We start from the raw sequence: 20,055 nt of genomic DNA on the forward strand, positions 1-20,055 counted from the left end.
TTCTGTCCACATCAACGACTAAAGATGCTTGACCATTCCAACATTAAGACACCAGAAAAATCAAAGTCTCTATTAATTGGGATAGAAAAGTAGACGTTCTTGACCATTTATTCCCTTAATTTCTTGTATTATCTATACCTGCTTTATGCCCCTAATTGATCAGTTTAAAGTCTAAACCCCTATCAACAAGAGTAAAAGCAAAGAAAGGTGAAGAATGGCCAGACTCAAAAGAAAGAAAACTATAAATTAATTTATTTCAGACAGTGTCCTTAAAATTCTGAAGAATAAAAGACTAATAAAGGAAAGGAATTCACATCAGTGTTTTCAGAAAAAAGAATATTATTCCAGATCAAAATCACAGGAATGCTGGTATTCTGCTACTGTCTAGCTGCTTACAAAAATTATTGAAACTCAAACGTAGAGTACTAACAAGCTTAAAGATCCAGCATCCTTATATCTTATCGAGGTTCCAACTCGGTAATTGAAGCTTCATTCACTGTAAATTGGACATTATTGATTTTTGATCTACCACGTAAAGTGATACTTGGATCATCCTGCCCCGCGGTTGTGTACAGATAAAATGCAGGTTTTGAAGGCACCGAGAGAGAGACAGAGCCGCTAGTAAGCATGAGAACAACTGAAGTCATGGTTGGTCTATCAGCTTTATTTGTTTGAACACATAGTAATCCAATATGAATAGATCTCATTATTTCACTACTGGAACGACCTCGCAAAATGGGATCAATAATATTGAAAGCTGTCCCTTCTTTCCAATTTCTCCATGCCTATGAACAATGAACAATATGCACAAACAATGTTAGTGCCTTTCTTTTATTTTTCAAATTTCATGATCTTTCCGAATCTGGAACTGTTCCAGAAGAAAATGAAAAAAAATAAAATAGTTAAAAGATTTCTACTTACATAAGTTAGCAGGTCCTCTCCCTCTTCTCCATTACAAAAACTAGTGTTCTTATGGCCACTAATGATTTCCAAGACTAACACGCCAAAGCTGAAAACATCTAACTTCACTGAGAGTTGTCCATGCATTACATATTCAGGAGCCATATACCCACTGAAAAATATCGTTATTTAAAATTAATTAGCTATAAAGGAAACCAAACCTAAACATGATCAGATGCAACTCCAAAATTTTTGTTTTGCCAAATAAAGGAAGTGCTAAAACTTAAGATTCTTGATATCTTCTTGTATATACTTACAAAGTTCCAACAATTTTACTTGTATCACCTCGAGTTTGGTCCATTTCAAATAATTTTGCCATTCCAAAATCTGAAATTTTTGGATTCATATCTGCATCTAAAAGTATATTGCTCGCTTTCAAGTCGCGATGAATGATTTTTATTCTTGAATCTTCATGAAGGTATAGAATTCCTTGAGCTATACCTACAATGATTTTGCATCGTTTTTCCCAATCTAATAATAATCGCTTGATTGGATCTAAAAATTCACAAAAACCAAATCACTAAATAGATTGCACAAATCCAGTCAGGAACATTAATTTAGTTTCATATATGTAATATATGTGCATATCTAGAAAAATGTTGCAATAAGACTAAATGGCAGAAAACAAAATACAATCTTTTTTAAGAAAGAAGCATAAAATTTTTATAATTTTTATGTGGATTATAAAATTTTTATAATCCACATAAGATAAAATATAATGCATAAATGACTAACCTTGTAATTTTTGCTTTTTGATTTTCTCATGCTTTGCCTTTCTCCTCCTCAAAAGGACACAAGTGAAAGCAACAAGGGATATGAAGATAATTATAGAGAGAACAATAATTCCAACAGTTACAGCTTCAATGCCTCCTCTTTCTCACAACAAAATCACGATAGACACAGATATAATATACATAGTCAATATACATGACAATTTTTTTAACTTACAAAGAAACTGTTCAGAGGAATAATAGAAGTAAAAACATCGAGTGAGAACTATCCTGCAGGAGTTGTCATAGATATCTCCGGAGGGGAAATACTAGGTGGTGGTGGTGGAGATGGCGATGGAGCATCTACTTTAGATTCATAAAAGGGATACAAATCCCATCGAAAAAACAGATAGGCCTCTGAACGAAACCTCCTCGATGCCCATGACAACAATTCTTATACTCTAATATAGATTGCCGTAGGCAGTAGTCACAATTACTCTGTGATAAGTCTGAAGTACACATCATTAATGCGTATATCTTCTCAAAGTAAGTCAAATTAGCTTCTTCAGTTGCAAACTTGAGCTTAAAAGAACCTGTAGAAGTTTTTGTGGCTAAGCGGTCCATTAAACCTTCCCACGTCTGATCAAACTGTGTCAGATTCTTAGTGATATTACCCGTATTATAGCCAGCTTCAAGGGGGTCAAGCTCCTGTAGTCCAAAAAAAGAGCGGTTCGCATAGCGTACAATGCACGGAATGTTATCTCCTCCCCATGAAAGTGCCTCTTTTTGGTTGGGACAGTTAGTTATAAGATGTTGGGTTGAGGCATTGACACATCTGAAACAAGTTTCTAGAGAATAATCACCATTGAAATTTGCAAGAGCGTAAACTTTGTTGGTGTCTTGGCCAATAGTTGCAGTAACAAAACCCCCGTTTGCCGATACATTAGAAGCAAGATTTGAGAGGATAAGATATCGGTTTTCGCCATAAACATTGCTATGAGTAATGCTTATAAATAGGTAAGGAAGAAGAGAAAAGAGATTTGTAAGATCCACGGCATGTTTATGAATTCTCATGTCGTCCCTAATCTAAATGGTTTAGAGAAGATGAAACAAGATACAATTTAATGAATCAAAACTTCAATAGTTCAGAGGTGGAGGTCCTAGTGCAGGAAATATCTCTTGCAGTTGCTTAAGAACATGTCTCTACAACAAAATAGCATTTAGAATGCTTTAAACTAAAATTAAAAGTGAAAGATAAGTTCAGTGCCAGAAAGAATAAAATTTGATAATGGCTGTTTAAACAAAAAAAAATAGTTAAATCTGCTCCAAAGATGAATTATAAAAGAATAGAGAGAAATTATGTATTCAACTTCTGTCTACATCAAACCTTAATGTTCAACGAAAGCATTAAGACGCCAGAAAAATCAAAGTCTTTTATGAATTGGATAGAGAAGTTGGAGTGTTGTAAACGTTCTTGACTATTTACATTCTCTTAATTCCCCGTATTATCTAAACCCGGTCTACACCCACTAACAGACTCCATAGTCTGAACCCTTATCAAGAAGAGAAAAGTATAGAAAAAGAGTCAATTACAAATTTCTCCCTTGAGGTTTAAACATTGCTGAGGCATATAGAAAAAATTATTAGGTTAACACAAACAATCCACTCCTTTTAACTTCCGTTAGAGTTCCTTTAAGGTTATTTCCCTTAAACCCTCTCCAACATATAAAATTGAACTTACCCCCCTTAATTAGTCACTTGTACTCTTTACTGTCAACTTAATTTTTTTTTTTTTTTTTTTTCAAAAAAGGTTGTAGTTTAGATAATCTAAGAATGGTGGTTTCAACAATAAGAGACACCTTCTTTGAAAAAAGAATTTAAAAAAAAAAATATTAAATCTTAAATACGTATTACTTTTTTAAAACTTTTTCTAAATATTTTTATTGTTTTAAAATATTTAATTTATAGTTCTTCTTATTTTAGATTATTTTAACACTGCAAAAATAGATGGTAGGGGTGTAACTGGTTATTTGTAAGGGGCAACTTGTCCCTTTTCTATATTGAAGGGGTGTAAGAAAAAACCCTAAAAGAGCCCTGTGGAAGTTAAAAGAATGGGATGTTTGTGGTAATCTAACAATCTTTTCTATGCATTTGCGAAATGTTGAAACTTCAATAGAGGTTTGTGTAAATAAATCAAGGAAAATTTGAAGTCAAGTAAGTGAAAGGAGAAAATGGTAAGATTGAAAAAGAATTAAAATTAAGAATTAAAAGTAAGTGAAAGGAAATCTGATTTGATAACCGTTATATAACAAAGAAATATTTAAATCAATTCAAGATTTAAACTTTTCCTACATAAAAGAATAGACAGATGTTGGGATATTCTAGTTCTGTCTCTACCAAAAACTTAATATTCAACACACGAAGATACTTTTGACCATTCCAACATTAAGACACGAGAAAAGTCAAAGTCTTTATTGATTGGGATAGAGAAGTTGGGAGTGTTGTAAACGTTCTTGACAATTTTTCTATACGCGGTTTAGGCCGCTTATTAAAAGTAAACAGAAGGAAGGAAAATAAAGGGGAGAAAGTGGAAGGAAAAAATGGTATAAGACTCAAAAGAAAGAAACAAAGTCTAAGCTTTATTTTAGACTGTTGTAAAATGCAAAATCAATCAAGGAAAATACGATGGAAGGTGATAGATGTATAAGATAATTTTTACCAAAGAATGATGCATTTTCAACCATGTATAAGCAAAATCATCAGATCACTATTCTTCCAACTTTTGAATAAGACTTCATTACACAAATATATATATATAGAACTATCATAGCTTACGTTGGTGGGAGTCACTATTTATTATGGTTAAACCACTTTTGGGCTTGGTTGGCCCAAACAATATATTGGGTTAGGTGCAAAAACATGCCCTAACAAGGCTCATAAAAGACCTACGGAATAGTGGATCAAAACCTGATCCATAAAGGGGCTTGTGTAAGCCTAATCTAAACTTTATGACCTGAGACTAATGATGGAAAAGTAACCCGTCTGCCCAGCGACGGGTTAGTGCTTTTGGTGGGTCGGGCCTAACCCAACCAACCAACAAAGGTGGGTCGGGTTAGGCCTGCCACTTGTTAGGGTTGGCTGGCACAGCTCGACCAGCCAACCCTAACCCGCTAGGTTAGGTTGTGGCCCGAGCCGAGTTAGCCCCCTTTTTTGATTTTTTTTTTTAATTTTTCTTTTGTTTTGTTTTGTGTAATTATTTTTAGTTAACTTTTCAAATATCAATAATTCAATTAAATTAATTTTTTTTTTTTTTGTTAACATTTCAAATATTAATTCAATTATAATACAATAAAATTGTAATATAAGAAAAATTAGATTTATTCACTTATCAAAAAATAAAATAAGAAATTATAACAATTATTGCCTCATTAAAAACCTCACCAAGAAAAACCCAATGGGACAAAAACTTAGTAAAGAAAAAAGAGTGCAATAATTGACAATTAATTTACAAGTTACAATTTACAAAACAATTAATTTGGGGGTTGACTAGGATCTCCCTCATCCGTATCATCTACATTACAAAATTGAAATGATTCTATTAAAGTATTGTCGAATATCTCGTATTGATCTTGATAGCGCGACCATTCCCAATCTCGAAGACATGTGAGGACTTCAATCATTTTTTGTGCAAGTTTAGTCCTCCTTTCATTTAAAATTCTTCCACTTGCACTAAATGTTTGTTTGGATGAGACGGTTGAGACAGGAAAAGAACATCCAAGGCAAGTCTTGATAATACCGGAAAAATACATTTTCTGGTTTTCCAATATTCTAAGACATCAAAGTTGGCTTTTTGTTGTGGATCTGCTGGTAACATTTCGGGGGTTCCCAAATATTGTTGAAGCTCATTACTTTGTGACCACACGGAGGACAGTATATTCGTTGTTGGTGCTTTTAAAGAGGAGGTTGTGTTTCAGATTCAGGTCCTCTATTAAGTGCAGTCTAGGAGTAAAAGTCTTCATTTGTTTCTTCTGATGCAACTTCCTTGGATATTCGCCTCTTTGCAAGTTCCTATACCCGTTTTCATATTGGTCTCTTACCTCTTCTAGTTGATTGGCATATGCTTCACTTTGTAAATTTTCAGTTAATGTGCCTAAACCATTTTCTAAACGTGCTAATTTAATTCTACGATCAAATATAGCACCTAAACAATAAAGAAAAGGAATGGATTTCCAATATTTTAAAAAAAAAAAATTTCCATTGCCTTTATTGGTCCCCTTAAAATTTCATTGTTTTTGTTTTTGTAAATAACTCTGAAATTTTTATAATTGTATGTATTACCAATGGACTAGTAGGATAATACACACCAGAAAGTTGTAAAGTGGATCGGTAAAAAATTTTAAGAAAAAATGAAATATTTTAACTATATGCCAATCATTTTCTACCAAATAATGAGGATCTCTATTATTTGCTACAAAATAACTAATTAAATTTGTATAAGGTAAACATGAATCAAACATTAAATAAGTACTATTCCATCTAAGAGGCATGTCTAATGCAAAAGTTCTAGGAGTCATATTTGATTTTATACAAGCATCTTAAAATTCAGCATTTCTTTTATTACTACTAGTAATTTAAGCTAAACAATCTCTAATTCTATCAATATTATCTTTAACTGTTTTCATACCACTTTTCACAATTAAATGTGACATGCACAACGTTAGTGAAAAAACTTCAAATTGTTATAAAAAGGATAATTAATTTTAAAAAAAATCTATAGCTGTATTATTAGCACTTACATTATCTAAAGTTAAACTTATCACTTCATTAATAACATCATAATCTTCTAAAACTTCAACAATTTTATTATAAATTTGTTGACCACTATGATCCTCATCCATTAATCTAAATCCTAATAAAGATTTATTCAATTTACATTCGTTATCAAAATAATGATTAGTCACACAAATATAATCTTGTTTAGCTCTGTCACTCCAAATATCTGCAGTTAGAGCCACACTAAGATGACAACTATGTATTTTATTTTTTAATTCTAATTTCATTTTCCCAAACAATTTTATTAGATCATTTCTAGTTGCGGTTTTAGAATAACTTTTAAATCCTAAAAAAAATGAATTTTTAATAAATCTTTCAAAATATTTATCTTCAGCCATATTAATAGGTTGATCAGTTGCAGCAATATATAAAGCTAATTGTTCCATATATACATCAGAATTATAATGCCAAATAGTACCCATATTAGTTATTTGAGTTTGATTGGTTTCTCTATTTCCATGTTAAGCAATATGTTAATTAGCATGCCTTTTTAAAGTACTAGTATTATTACCTGAATCAGCTTTATAAACATTTCCACAATACTTGCATCTTGCTTTCTTCTCTTGAACTCTATATTCTATCTCGTAAACCTTGTCGAAATGCACCCAAACGTTTGATGTGTGTCTGTCGTCGGTTTCGACAGCAGTTGATGAACTCGCTTCAGCTTGAGATGAAGTTGGACGAGGACGATGATTACGAGGATGACTTCTAGAACCACCGGGAGCTGTAGCAGCATGGAGAGGAATTGGGGGAATATTATGAGGTGTATCATATTCTGAGACTGGGAAAGCGGGACTATTTGAATTTACTGCATTTATGTTAGAAAATTTAGGGGGACTAGGATAGTAGTTTTCTTCATCATCGGAATTGATGGGATGGAAATATCTATTAAAAAAAATATATATTTGATATAGAAGAAATACAAAAATTAAAGAAGGAGAATTGGAATTTGGAAATATGAATTGAAAATTGCAAAAAATAATAAAAATTAAAATGAGAGCAAATTTACAAATAAAGAGAATAATTGAGAGATTTCAATAGAGAATTAGAGATTAGAGAAAATGAGAGAATTTGGGATGTGAGAAAAGAAGAGAGTTTAGGGTCTATTTATAGAAAAAAAAAAAAAAGGGGGAAAGAAAATGACGAAAAAGACCCCTTCAACTACTATAAAATGGCTATATTTCAAGGGTAAAAGGGGTATTTGAAAAAAAAATCAATTTTGTATTTTTTCGGCCAACCCACTGTTGCCAACTCGAAGGTCAACCCGGCGGGTTTGCGGGTTCTTTTTAAAAAAACAAAATAGCAACCCGTCGGGTCGCCGGGTTGCCATATAACAACCCCACCCACCCAGGGGTTGCATGCAGGTTGGGTTCACCCCGGCCTGCCTTATAGGCGGTTCAAGTTGAACCCTCTTTAACGAGGGTCGAGTTAGGGTTGACCCACCTAACCCGACCCATTTGTTCCACCGTTACTTGAGACCCTAAAAGTAGATTCGCAGGTACTGTCCTATGCAGCCAAGCTAGAAAGGTAAGCAAGACAATGGGGGATTAGGCCAAATCATGGCTTGGTACTTGGTAGCCATGGAAAAGTGTGATTGCCCGATCCCAGTGCAAGCAAAGTTGGCATTTGCGATATTAAGGGCCAAAAGCACATTCATCCCTTTAAAAAGCTTTAGACAATACATTAAATTGCTTGTAAAGAGTAAAGGATAAAGTGGAGTTGACAAGCTAACGTGCTAGTGTGCTACATGCGTTGCCACCTTTTTAAGGTCACAAGGCATGCAACAAGCATGTCTGCATGGGTGCCACGTGGCGTAGGTCAAGGTTAACATAAATTAAGCATCTGCTTGGGAGTTTTTTTTTTCACTAGTTTTGGGGGGTTTTTAATTAGATTGGTTTTGAGGTATTCTAAAACCATTACTTGCCAGATTTTTTATAGATTGGTTTTGACTGGTTTAAAAACCCCTCAAAACCAGTGTAGTGTATTTTTTTAGGGGTTTATAAAACACCCCAAATCGGGGTGTTTTGGCTGGTTTCAAAATTGTATCTCAAAAAAACCCATTTCTACTATTATTCCGTGATATACTATAATCCCTTTGCTGTTAAAAAAAAAGTCATAGCTATGTGATATCCAATTAAGGATAGCTATTAATTAGTTGGACCTTTGCTTGCAATTTTGGGAAGCTTTCAATTACCATGGAAAAGGTTGTGACACCAACTGTAATTTGGCTAACTTCAAGGAAAACCCATTTCAATTGTAGGTATTGAAAGTGCTTTGTTTGATGTATATTTGAAAGGCTTTAATGGATTTCCAAATGTATTCCAATCATATCTGTCTTGAAGTTATCATTTATAATGGGTATCTAGTTATACTTAAATTATAATGAATCTCAAAGTGGGGGATTGTGTTGATTGATAAATGTGGAACTAGAATTCGGAAGGTGGGCAGTTAAGCACAATGTTGATTTTTTGGATACTTAAAATAGAATTATCAGGTCTTCATCCTTTACAACTCATCAAAATTTCCTTTCCCTACCAAACAGTGACTAGTGTTCTTAAGCCAGATTTCATTTTGAGGAGCCGGGGCTATTGGAAAGATAAATTATGTCAGACCCTTGTTTATCCCTATTGCTTTAACACATATAGTAATGGATGAATTTGCATTTTAGCTTAACAATCCTAGAAGCAAGAGGGCGTTTAACCTTAACAATCCTAGTAGCAAGATGTTAGATTGTGTAGCTTGATTAATGAGGATGATATTTATGTACAAAACAAAGTTTTTACGATGAAACATATAATTTATATAGCATATGAAAGCAGATATCTAAACCAAAAGAAAACAGAGGATTGAGCACCGGTAATCTGGAATCATAAAGTTGTCATATGCACAAACTGGTGTTTGTTCCTGACATTAATTATTGGTTGGAGATGATGAATGTCTCGTAAATAGAGCCTTGTAAACTGAATCACATGTGTGAGTGTGACATGAAAATGATATATTACCATATTGTTTTTATTGGTTGCATAAGAACCTAGGTGTTTTTGTCCTCTTGTTTGATTGGAGAGAAAGAAAATAAAAACAAATAATGTAGGCATTATCTGTATTTATCAAAGTTAATTCAGCAAAAGAAAGAGTGTTTTAACTTTGTTTGGTTGTGTTTGTGTGAAGAAAGCGAACGATAGACAACATTGTAATTTACTGATTTGTACTTCTCTTCATTTAAATGTTTGATTGTAACAAAGCAAATTGTAACATTATTATCGTAGGTAGCTCCATGTCTTCCCTCAACAACATAGCTCCCCTCAATAAAATGAAAGAACTTACAAATAAATTAAACTTGGAAGGAACTTTGATACTAAGTATTGGTAATTGGAAAAAAAAAAAAAAAAAAAACTCCCAAGTACTGGTTTAAGTTGTGGTATTTTTATGGGCATATTTGTAAATTTATCAATTTAAAAATCATCAGAACCGCTGGATAATAAACTCCCAAGCACAGGTTGGGTGTTTTAAAAACCGCTACTAAAAACCCCTCAAAACCGCTACGGTGGTTTACCCTCAAAACCGCTACGATGATTTACCCTCATAACCACTACCATAAAACTCCTAAGCAGACCCTAAAGGTTTCAGTGAATATTAAGGAGAGGTACAAAACAATAGTCATACACTTTGAAACAAGGTGAAAAGCATAAGAGAGTTAACGCAAAACGAGAGGTGATAGAATTCATTAATGAGTTCTCATCACAAGCCTATATTCTCTCTTTTGTAAGTCTAAGGCGGAATTGCCTTGATTTTCATGTTTTCCCACTACATATCTCTCTCCAAAAACCAATAAACACTTACCGATAAGTTTATCCGCATACAAACATATTAATACATTCCATAAGTCTTTATAAAACCTAATAAACCTACATGCATAGGCCAAAATTACAGTTTTGCCCACCCTCCTACAACATGACTAGTTACAGGACCCTAAATACAATGCGTCTGACTTGAGTGTTAGAGGGTTAATGTCAATGGCACCCCCACTGGCCTCTTTGACCTGTGTTTTTCTTCACAAGAAAAGATTTGGTCCATCACATTGGCAAGAAAATTCCTAGGATTAAGGAATCAAGCAAGAAAAGACCATAGGCCCCAGCTTGCGAGTTTTCAACATCAATAGTTTGGCGCTAAAAAGACAACTGAATAAGTTCGTTGGTGATGATCTATTTGAGACCAATCGCTAATCAAATGGATGAAACAAACGATTACCTAGAGAGAATTGGGATCGAGGATATGAATATGGGGGAGGAAAGTCACGTTGACATAGACGTTACTAGGCCTAGGCGAGGGAGGCCCAAGAGCCAAGCTCGTAGGCTAGACTCCATTGAACACATCTTGTTGGAGTTGTAGAGGACTCGTTAGAGCCTGTACCAATGAGAGAATAATATGGAGGCTGACAAATCTTTTCTTTCCAAGGGAAGAACCCCTCTTATGCTAGATAAATTTCACGTAGGGGGTATTCAGTTTGAACATGGAGGTTTTAACAGATGTAAGACAAGATCCCCTCCTAACACTAAACACCAAGAGCATGTTGCACATGCAATGGACCGTTCCTAGAGAATGCACATGGGAACCAAGTGACCCCTAAAGGACAAGCCAATGGAAGGGACTACTTTGCTCAGAGCAATAGGAGTAGACGGGCTAGCAAAGGCATGTAAGGCTTGAAGCAGACTAGAAGGCATAACTTGGAGAGGTTTTGTAGGTTAACGGATCCATTACGCAGTAGAATTTAAAAAAAAAAAAATTATCCAGATCCACTAACCTTTAACCCAGATCCTTACGCCAATTACATTTTTTTTGTGTAACAATCAAATCAAAAGTATATGTATCATACCTGTTGGACGCTCCTTCAATTTGATGATGGATTGCAAATCACTTCAATATAGAATTGCACGATCAGTATCCACATGAAGACAAGACTATTGTCGTTGTGAGTTTTTATAGACCAGCAAAATCTCACAACTTTAAGAACAAAAGTTTTTGCAAAATTCTTTCTCCACAAAGAGTTTAAAAGTTTTGAGAGAGAGAGAAAGTGGCTAGGTTTTTAATTTTGCAACCCAAAAATCACTTAATGATTTAATTTTTTTAGTTGCACTTAAATAGTGCACACTAAAATTCTATTCCGACTTGGAATAGCCATCTATTCCAATTGGAATAGCAAACAAATTATTCCAATTTGGAATAGATAACCCTTGCAACAAACATGACATTCCAATTCAAATTTAAAAACCAAAATTTGAATTTCATATCATCAATTTAATATTAGATAGTATCCATTATATTAAATTCAATTCAATTCAAATTTAAAAACCAAATTTGAATTTCATATTATTAATATTAATATTAGATAATATCCTTTATAATTAATATTTATATATATATATATATATATATATATATATATAGATATATTTAAGCATATTTAAATATACATAATCTCACTAATTTAATTTTCATATAAAATTAAATTTAGGCAACAACCTTAGCAAATTTAATTGCACTATGAGATTATCAAAATGTCATTTCATTATAAATGTCTAAAATACCCTTTCATCATAAATGACGAAAATACCTCTCTCATGAATTATGTTTTTAATATGTTCTTCTATGTGTGTGACCCGAAGGCTTCTCATCGTATCGATAATAAATAGTATCGTGATTGACAATCAATCAATAGTCCCATTCGACACAGACCAAGATCAGCCTCTAACCAAGCATCATGGCCACCTAATAGATTCGGATTCAACGAAACCACTACCTATCAATGATATGGTTACCATGCAATTCAATCATTTCCTCATCTATTATCCCATCACGGCTGAGGCACAGAAGTAGTGTCAACCTTGGATATCCTTGATATCTCCGTATTCAGTTATTGGACCAACGATCGGAATAGATGTGATTGAGCTGCAACTTAATCCCACTGTAGCCATAGATTTAATGTCGTTGCCATCTACCAATTTCCTTAATGAGATAATTTCTCCTGTACTAGGAGTGATGAATCCTCTGTCGATCTACCATAGTCTCGATACATTTTTCAATGCAGCCAACCACTATCATTCTAATAGTCCTGAGAGGACTATGTTGGGTTAGTGTCAACTACACCAATCGATACACAAGGCACTCCATTGATCTCAAGTCTAAAGATCACATGCACCACTATTCGTTGGAGGATTTGTTCCATAGAAACTGGGGTAACCATCTACGTGGAATCCTCTGATGGGCCAGTTTGGTGAACTTGCCTACAGTAAGCACCCATGTGTTGCATCAGGTTGTCACCAAACAACCTTGATAAATAAGATCTATCACTACTGTTCGACAGGGTTGTCCAACACTGGATAGCCATATTGTATTATATGTGCCCTAGGTCAGGATAATACTGGGGCTACAAACGTTTCTAGAATGGTCACCATATGTGCTCATAGGGTTCTTACTATCGAGATTTCAAACACTCGATACCATCTTCACGGTTTTACCATCCTAAAGACATATAACTTTTTTCTTATACAAATATAATCTGATAATATGGTATAGATAAATGCCTTTTATTGATAATAAAATATGATTACAAATAGTCAATTTACACAATTGGATTGGCTCTAGGGCACCTACTATAACAATCTCCCCCATGCACTATAGCTAATAATTCTTGTATTTAATATCAAATAATGCTAAGTGCCTATCATGCTTCTGGTGCAACAAAACTTCAATAGTGGGTTAATAGGTATTCTGCATATCTGCATATCCCCTCTCTAATTGATTTGTTAGATCAGACTGAATTAGCTAAGTATGTGTTTTAGATCACTAGTGAGACTGTGGTTCCTTAGCCATAAAAATAGCTTCATTATTGTTGTAGTAGATCTTTACTGGATTAGTAATGCTTGGAACCACATCAAGTTCAGTAATGAACTTCTTGATCTAAACTACCTTCACAACTGCATTAGATAATGCGATATACTTAGCATTAGTTGTAGAATCCGCTACAGTACTTTGCTTCAAGCTCTTCTAGCTCACTGTAGCACCATTAAGACAAAATACAAAGCCTGACTACGATCGATAATCATCCTTGTCTAATTGTAAACTAGCATCACTGTATCCTCTTATAATGGGCTCATCTTTCCCTTCATAAACCAGGAACATGTCCTTAGTCATTTTTAGGTACTTAAGGATGTTCTTAACAGCCATCTAGTGATGCTCACCTAGATCCGATTTATATCTACTACAAGTGCTTAATGCGCATGAGACATCAATCTGAGTACACAACATGGCATACATGATGGATCCAATTGTTGATGTATATGGGATCTTCTTCATTCTATCTCTCTCATCGTGTGTTTTAGGACACATATTCTTGGAGAGATAGACACCATGTGACATTGAAAGAAATCCATTCTTGGATTCTTCCATACTAAATCTCTTCAGTCTCTTGTCTACATACGTACTCTAACTTAGATGTAAGCTGCTTCTCCTATGTCCTTCATGGAGAAGCACCTAGATAACCAAGTCTTTACCGATTGCAAGTTCAGTATATCATTCTTGATTAGAAGGATGTCGTCAACATACAACACCAAGAATGCCACTGTACTACTACTTACTTTCTTGTAAACATAAGGCTCATCTTCATTATTAATGAATCCAAATTCTTTTACACCTTCATCAAAACGAATGTTCCAGCTCCTAGAAGCTTGCTTGAGTCCATAAATAGACCTCTGCAACTTGCATATCTTAACAGCTTGTCCATCAAGAATGAAACCATTGGGTTATGTCATATACACATCCTCTTCAAGGTTTCCATTCATCCATCTGCCAAATTTCATAGTTGTGATATGTAGCAATCACATGCATAATCCGAATGGACTTAATCATGGCTATTGGTGGAAAGGTTTCTTCATAGTCAATATCATGAATTTGTTTGAAACCTTTGGCAACCAATCGTGACATATAGGTATACACATTGACATCCATGTCAGTCTTCTTATTGAAGACCCATTTACACCCTATGGGTTTTACCCTTTCAAGTGGATCCACTATAGACCATACCTGGTTTTGGTACATGGAGTTCATCTCAGATTTCATGGCTTTAAGCCATTTAATGGAATATGGATCCGATATAGCGTTATCATGGGTTCTAGGTTCACTGCCTTGGTAGACTAGTACATCACCATGCTAAATCATGAGAAAACCGTATCTCTCAGGCTCATGATGTACTCTCCCAAACCTACGTAGCTCCTACGTTACTTGAGGTGGTTCACTTTGATCCACAAACTATGGAGTAACCTCCTCATGATGTTCAGCCCCTTGTTATGGCACATCTTCCATCATTTGTCTATTGTATCTTATGGTTATAGAACTTCATCGAGTTCTACTTTTGTCCCACTAGTACTTCATAGGAGAAATTCCTTCTTTAAGAAGACACCAGTACGAGTGAAAAAAACTTTGCACTCTTTTGGGTGGTAGAAATAATATCCTTTGGTCTTCTTAAGATGCTCCACAAAAGTACATTTATTAGATTTCGGGCCTAGCTTGTTCGAAGTCAATTTCTTGACATATGCTTCATAACACCAAATCCTTAGATAAGACAAGTTGGGCTTTCGCCCACTTTATAGTTTATATGGAGTCTTATCTACAGACTTTGACAACTAATGTTTAAGTATGTGAGTCACAGTCTCTAGGGCATAACCCTAGAATGATGCAAGTAGATCACTGAAACTCATCATGGATCTAACTATATCAAGTAAGGTTTTATTCCTCCTTCCAGACACACCATTATGTTGGGGTGTATATGGAGAGATGAGTTTTGATATTGTCCCACATTCCTTTAGGTATGTCTAACTCAACTTACCACACTTGGCGTAGTTGTTACTTTGAGAGTATACATATTGTCTATCTCAAGAACATATAAAGTTATTATGAAATACTTTCATAAAGAATATTATTTATACTAAAAGACAACAATCCATTAGTAAAGCAATATTCTCACTTGTCCACGGTGGACACTGTTAGAGTAAATGCCCTAGAGCCAATCAATTATTGTAGAATTGACTCTTTGTAATAATGTTCATTAATCAATAAAAGGCATTTTATTCTATATCACGTAAATCATTATTATTGCAATAAGTATTGATATATGTCCTTAGAATGGTAGAACTGTGACGAGGGTATCAAGTGTTTCAAATCTTGATAGTGAGAGCCCTATGAGCACATATGGTGGCCATTTTAGAAACGTCCGTAGCCCCAGTATTATTCTGAAGTAAGGGCACAGATAATACGGTGAGACTATCATAGTGTTGAACGACCCTGTCGAAAGGCAGTGACTGATCTCACTTGTCAAGGTTGTTTGGTGACAACCTGGTGCAACACATGGGTGCTTGTTGTAGGCGATTACACCACAGCAAGTTCACTGGACTGACCCACCAGAGGATTCCATATGGATGGTAACCCCAGTGTCTATGGAACAAATCCTCTAACGAATGGTGGTGCATGTGATCCTTAGACTTGAGATCACCGGAGCGCCTTGTGCACCGATTGGTACAGTTTGACACTAGCCTAACGCAGTTCTATTCAGAGCTGTCAGTACGGTGGTGATTGGCTATATCAAGGAGTGTATCAAGACTATGGTGGATTGACAAAGGATTCATCACTCCCGGGTACGGGAGAAGTTATCTCACGGCGCAATTCAGTATATGGCAATGACACTAAAACTGTGGCCACAGTGGGATTGAGTTGTTGCTCTATCCAGATTATAATACGGGTCATTGGTCCAGAAACTGAATATATAATATCGAGAGTAACCGAAGGTTGACACTATTTCTATGCCTTCGTCTCGTCGAGATAACGTATGATGAAAGGATCGTATTGTACGGTAACCATATCGTTGACAGGTAGCTACTTTGCTGAATCCGAATCTATCGGGTGGCCATGATGCCTTGCTAGGGGCCAATCTTGGTCTGTGTATTAGTGAGACGATTAATTGGTGTTAATCGCGATACTATACACTACCGGTATGATGAGGAGCCTATGGGTCACACACATAGAAGATAATTTAAGAGCCAAGAAGAAAGAAGGGCGTTTTCGTCTTTTTAGGCGAAAGGGTATTTTGGTAATTTCACAGTGCAATTAAATTTGCTGAGGTCGTAGCCTTTTATTTAATTTGTTAAAAATTAAATAAGTGAAATTACGGTTAAATGTGTGTTCGCACATATTTAATTAAATCATCATTATTGTTAAATGTTAATTAAATATTAATTGATTTTAATTAAGATAATGATGAATTAAATTAAAATATCTAATTGGGAGTGTTTGGCAACATGGGGTGTTTGGGTTGGAGCCCAAGCCCATTCCATGTGGGAATAGGGCAACTTGGTTTGCCTATAAAAGGAATAGTGTTTGTGTGATTTGTTAATTAATTCATATTTGCCTTTTGAAAGAAAAGAAAAACATATAACACAAAGAACACACTCTCCCACGCCACTTTTCACTATTTGATTGAAAAATCAAATATTTCCTTTTCTTCTTGATTTCTTAAAGCCAAGGAGGATCTAGCAAAATCCCTCCTTGGTTCTTGGTGGTTGTCTTCGTGTAGACTTCTTGGTTCGATCCTACACTTGAATCGGTAGCAAACACGTTCAGAGACAATATTGGTGGAGCCTCCAACGTGGGTATGAATCTAAGCTTTAGATTTATTTTTCTGCAGATTCTTGATATTGTATATAAACTGTAAAATTTGTGCCTTGATTTTGGGCTTTAAGGAATGACCTACGGTTGTATAAAATTTTGTTTTCCGCTGCGCAACCGGGTCGTTTCCTAACAGTGGTATCAGAGCCTAGGGTACTAGATTTTACGGTTTTTATGAATGTTTGATTACATGTGTTTGTTGATAACATGTTGCCTTGATGAATCTGCCATGAAAACCCAGATTTTGTGAAATTTGAAAAATCTGTAAATCCACTTTTGAATGAATGAATCAATTGTTAAATTGGTTTAATAATGTGTTGATGAATGTTATATTGGTTGGTTAATATCTTGGTTGAACGTATGTGCGTTTGATTTGATTTGGATTCGTGTTTGTACACGAAAAACTGCAAAAACGCGAACTGTAAGCGAAGTGCCTCTGGAAAGTTTCGCCGTGGCGAAGTCTATGGCGGCGAAGTACATATTGTAAAGCTCACCGCGGCGAAGATAAAACCTTCGCCGCGGCAAAGTCTGTAGCTTCCTCGCTGCGACGAAGATAAAACCTTCGCCGCGGCGAAGTCTGTAGCTTTCCGAATTCTGTATTTTTTTACGAAGGGTCTAATCTGTAGTTTTTAATAATCTGTAAAGCCAATATACATTCTGCACATTTAATAGGGTAATTAATTAATAAACCCACCTAATTCAAAAATTGATTATTTTTGAAATGTATGCTTTGTACTTGTTTGTATGTTGCATGGTGCCCGGTACATGAGCCTTAGACCTACGGGTGAATGTTTTAAATTATTTTGGGTATGTATGGTTGTAATATTTTTTTTTAAATAGGGCCTGCGTGTCCTGCCTTCTCTCCTCTTCTTGATGTACATTCTTTTCTTATCTCATTCCCCTCGAATGTAAATCGAGGTTTCTAAATTTGTTGATGTAAAATTAGTTTAATATTAATTTTATTGTAAATTTATAATGATGTTTTTGTAATGTACTTGTAGTCTTAGCAAAGTACGAGGCAACCATACTTGAAGACTCAAGATGTTTATTACAGGACCCCTAGGTGACCCACCAATTCCTCTAGGCTCGAGGAAATCGGTTTTAGTTAGGCCATGTATCGGCACGTTTTAATATTTTTGTTTAGAATGCATGATAAGGTTGAATGTTCAATAACATGCCAAACAATGTCATTCTAATAAAGATAATAATCTGGTGAGACATTAAATAACAAAACCCTCAATTAAAGTATATTAAGTCAAGTAAGCCTTCCATTACCATGGTTTTAATCAAACCACTGTTCGTTGAAACCTTGTTCGCCAAAGCAAAGGGTACACTTCTACTAGTGAGAGGTTAAAATGCATTGGAGTTTTCCTTAATGGTGATGGGTCGACTTAAAATGATGGTTTTGCTTGTTCGCCAAAGCGAAGGTTGATAAACACACGTCATAGGCATAGTAGAGCAGTACACATATTATGTGTACGTGGTGACATGTAGTGTCCACTCCACTGATACTGAGAATCACACTTGAGACGATGGCATTAGTGTCCATTGGATTGTGTGATTGCTTGCTGGCTTTCTCACATTTGAGGTTGATAGTGGGAGCTATCAATTGGTGTGGATTAAGTTTGTTGGCCTACCTAATCAACTCATTTTGGCTTGTTTGCCAAGCGAAGGTTTGAAATGCAGATGGGATCTCGATCCACTAAAAGGCAACAAGCTTTCCCGAGTTAAGGTGAGGGCTATTAATTGAGTAAAATAGTGGGAGCTTTGTTTATAAAGACTATATTAAACAATAATAATGAACATAGTAATAACGGTTGCTTTTTCTACACTTGTAGATTCACTTAAATTTGAGCAAAATGATCCCAACATCACTGCGACAAATCATCGAACTGGGAGAGAAATGGAATGGTGAAAATTTCGTTGACTGGTATAGAAGTATAATAATATACTTCAGTCAACGATGTTATACACCATTGAGCAAGCTCTATCACCAAAGCCTGCTAATAGTTCTATCCATGAGACTGGGTATGTATATGTGAAGCATACCACTGATGCAAAAGCAGAAATGACTAGATACATTGTGCTTGCATCAATGGCACCATTACTACGACAGCAGTGCCAGAAAATGATTAGCTTCTATTCTTCATTTCTTCGAAGAAATGAGAAGCATATGGTGTCTCGGTCGTTATTATCAGTAGGATGAAGAGTACCAAAATTGGCGATCATATACTTAAGTGGACCGAGTATATGATAAGCTTGAGATTTTGGATGTGGACTTAATGAAGGTTTAATGATAACTAATATTACAGTCTTTGCCAGATCTTATTCTCAATTTGTCCATGACTTTATTGAGGAAGATAAGAAAATACCCTTTCCGAGCTTCTGATTTGTTGAAGGCTACTGAGTCGGGCATGAAAATGTCAGAAACATTGACGTTGGTTGAAGTCAACTCAATGAAAAGGAAAGGGCTCAAAGTCAATGGAAATAACTGTTGAAAGAGGCGTTTGTCCTCACTGTGGGAATCCCAGCCACTGTTGGAAACATTGCAGGCCTTCCTAGCAAACGGGAAGAAGAATGTTACTTCTTCGTCAGGTACGTTATTGAGATTAACTTCTCCCGTAACATCTAGTTGACACAAGATTGGTACTCACATTTGATTGATGTGTAGAAACACGGTAGAGTAGATTGCTCACCGAGGGAGAGGTGGACCTACCAGTTGAAAATGAAGCATGGCTGCTACATTTGCTGTAGGATCTTTCGTCTGATTTAGCCGATGGACTTGTTTCTTGGAACTTGTGGATTTTATGGTTTTTCTTCAGTTTCTAGAATTATATTT

General features: G+C 35.2%; 1 protein-coding gene across 1 annotated transcript; it reads right to left on the reverse strand.

Annotated features, from left to right (window-relative positions):
* Positions 1-317: 317 nt before the first annotated feature.
* LOC116142932 (cysteine-rich receptor-like protein kinase 18) lies at positions 318-2,959 on the reverse strand. Its single transcript, XM_031428349.1, is given in 7 exon segments — positions 318-785; positions 922-1,072; positions 1,218-1,455; positions 1,696-1,836; positions 1,905-1,915; positions 1,958-2,075; positions 2,078-2,959. Coding segments are annotated over 7 exon segments (1,653 nt in total). The 5' UTR covers positions 2,745-2,959; the 3' UTR covers positions 318-458.
* Between the last annotated feature and the right edge of the window lie 17,096 nt (positions 2,960-20,055).

This window comes from Pistacia vera, unplaced genomic scaffold, assembly GCF_008641045.1.
Source record: "Pistacia vera cultivar Batoury unplaced genomic scaffold, PisVer_v2 Contig421, whole genome shotgun sequence".
Taxonomy (NCBI): domain Eukaryota; kingdom Viridiplantae; phylum Streptophyta; class Magnoliopsida; order Sapindales; family Anacardiaceae; genus Pistacia; species Pistacia vera.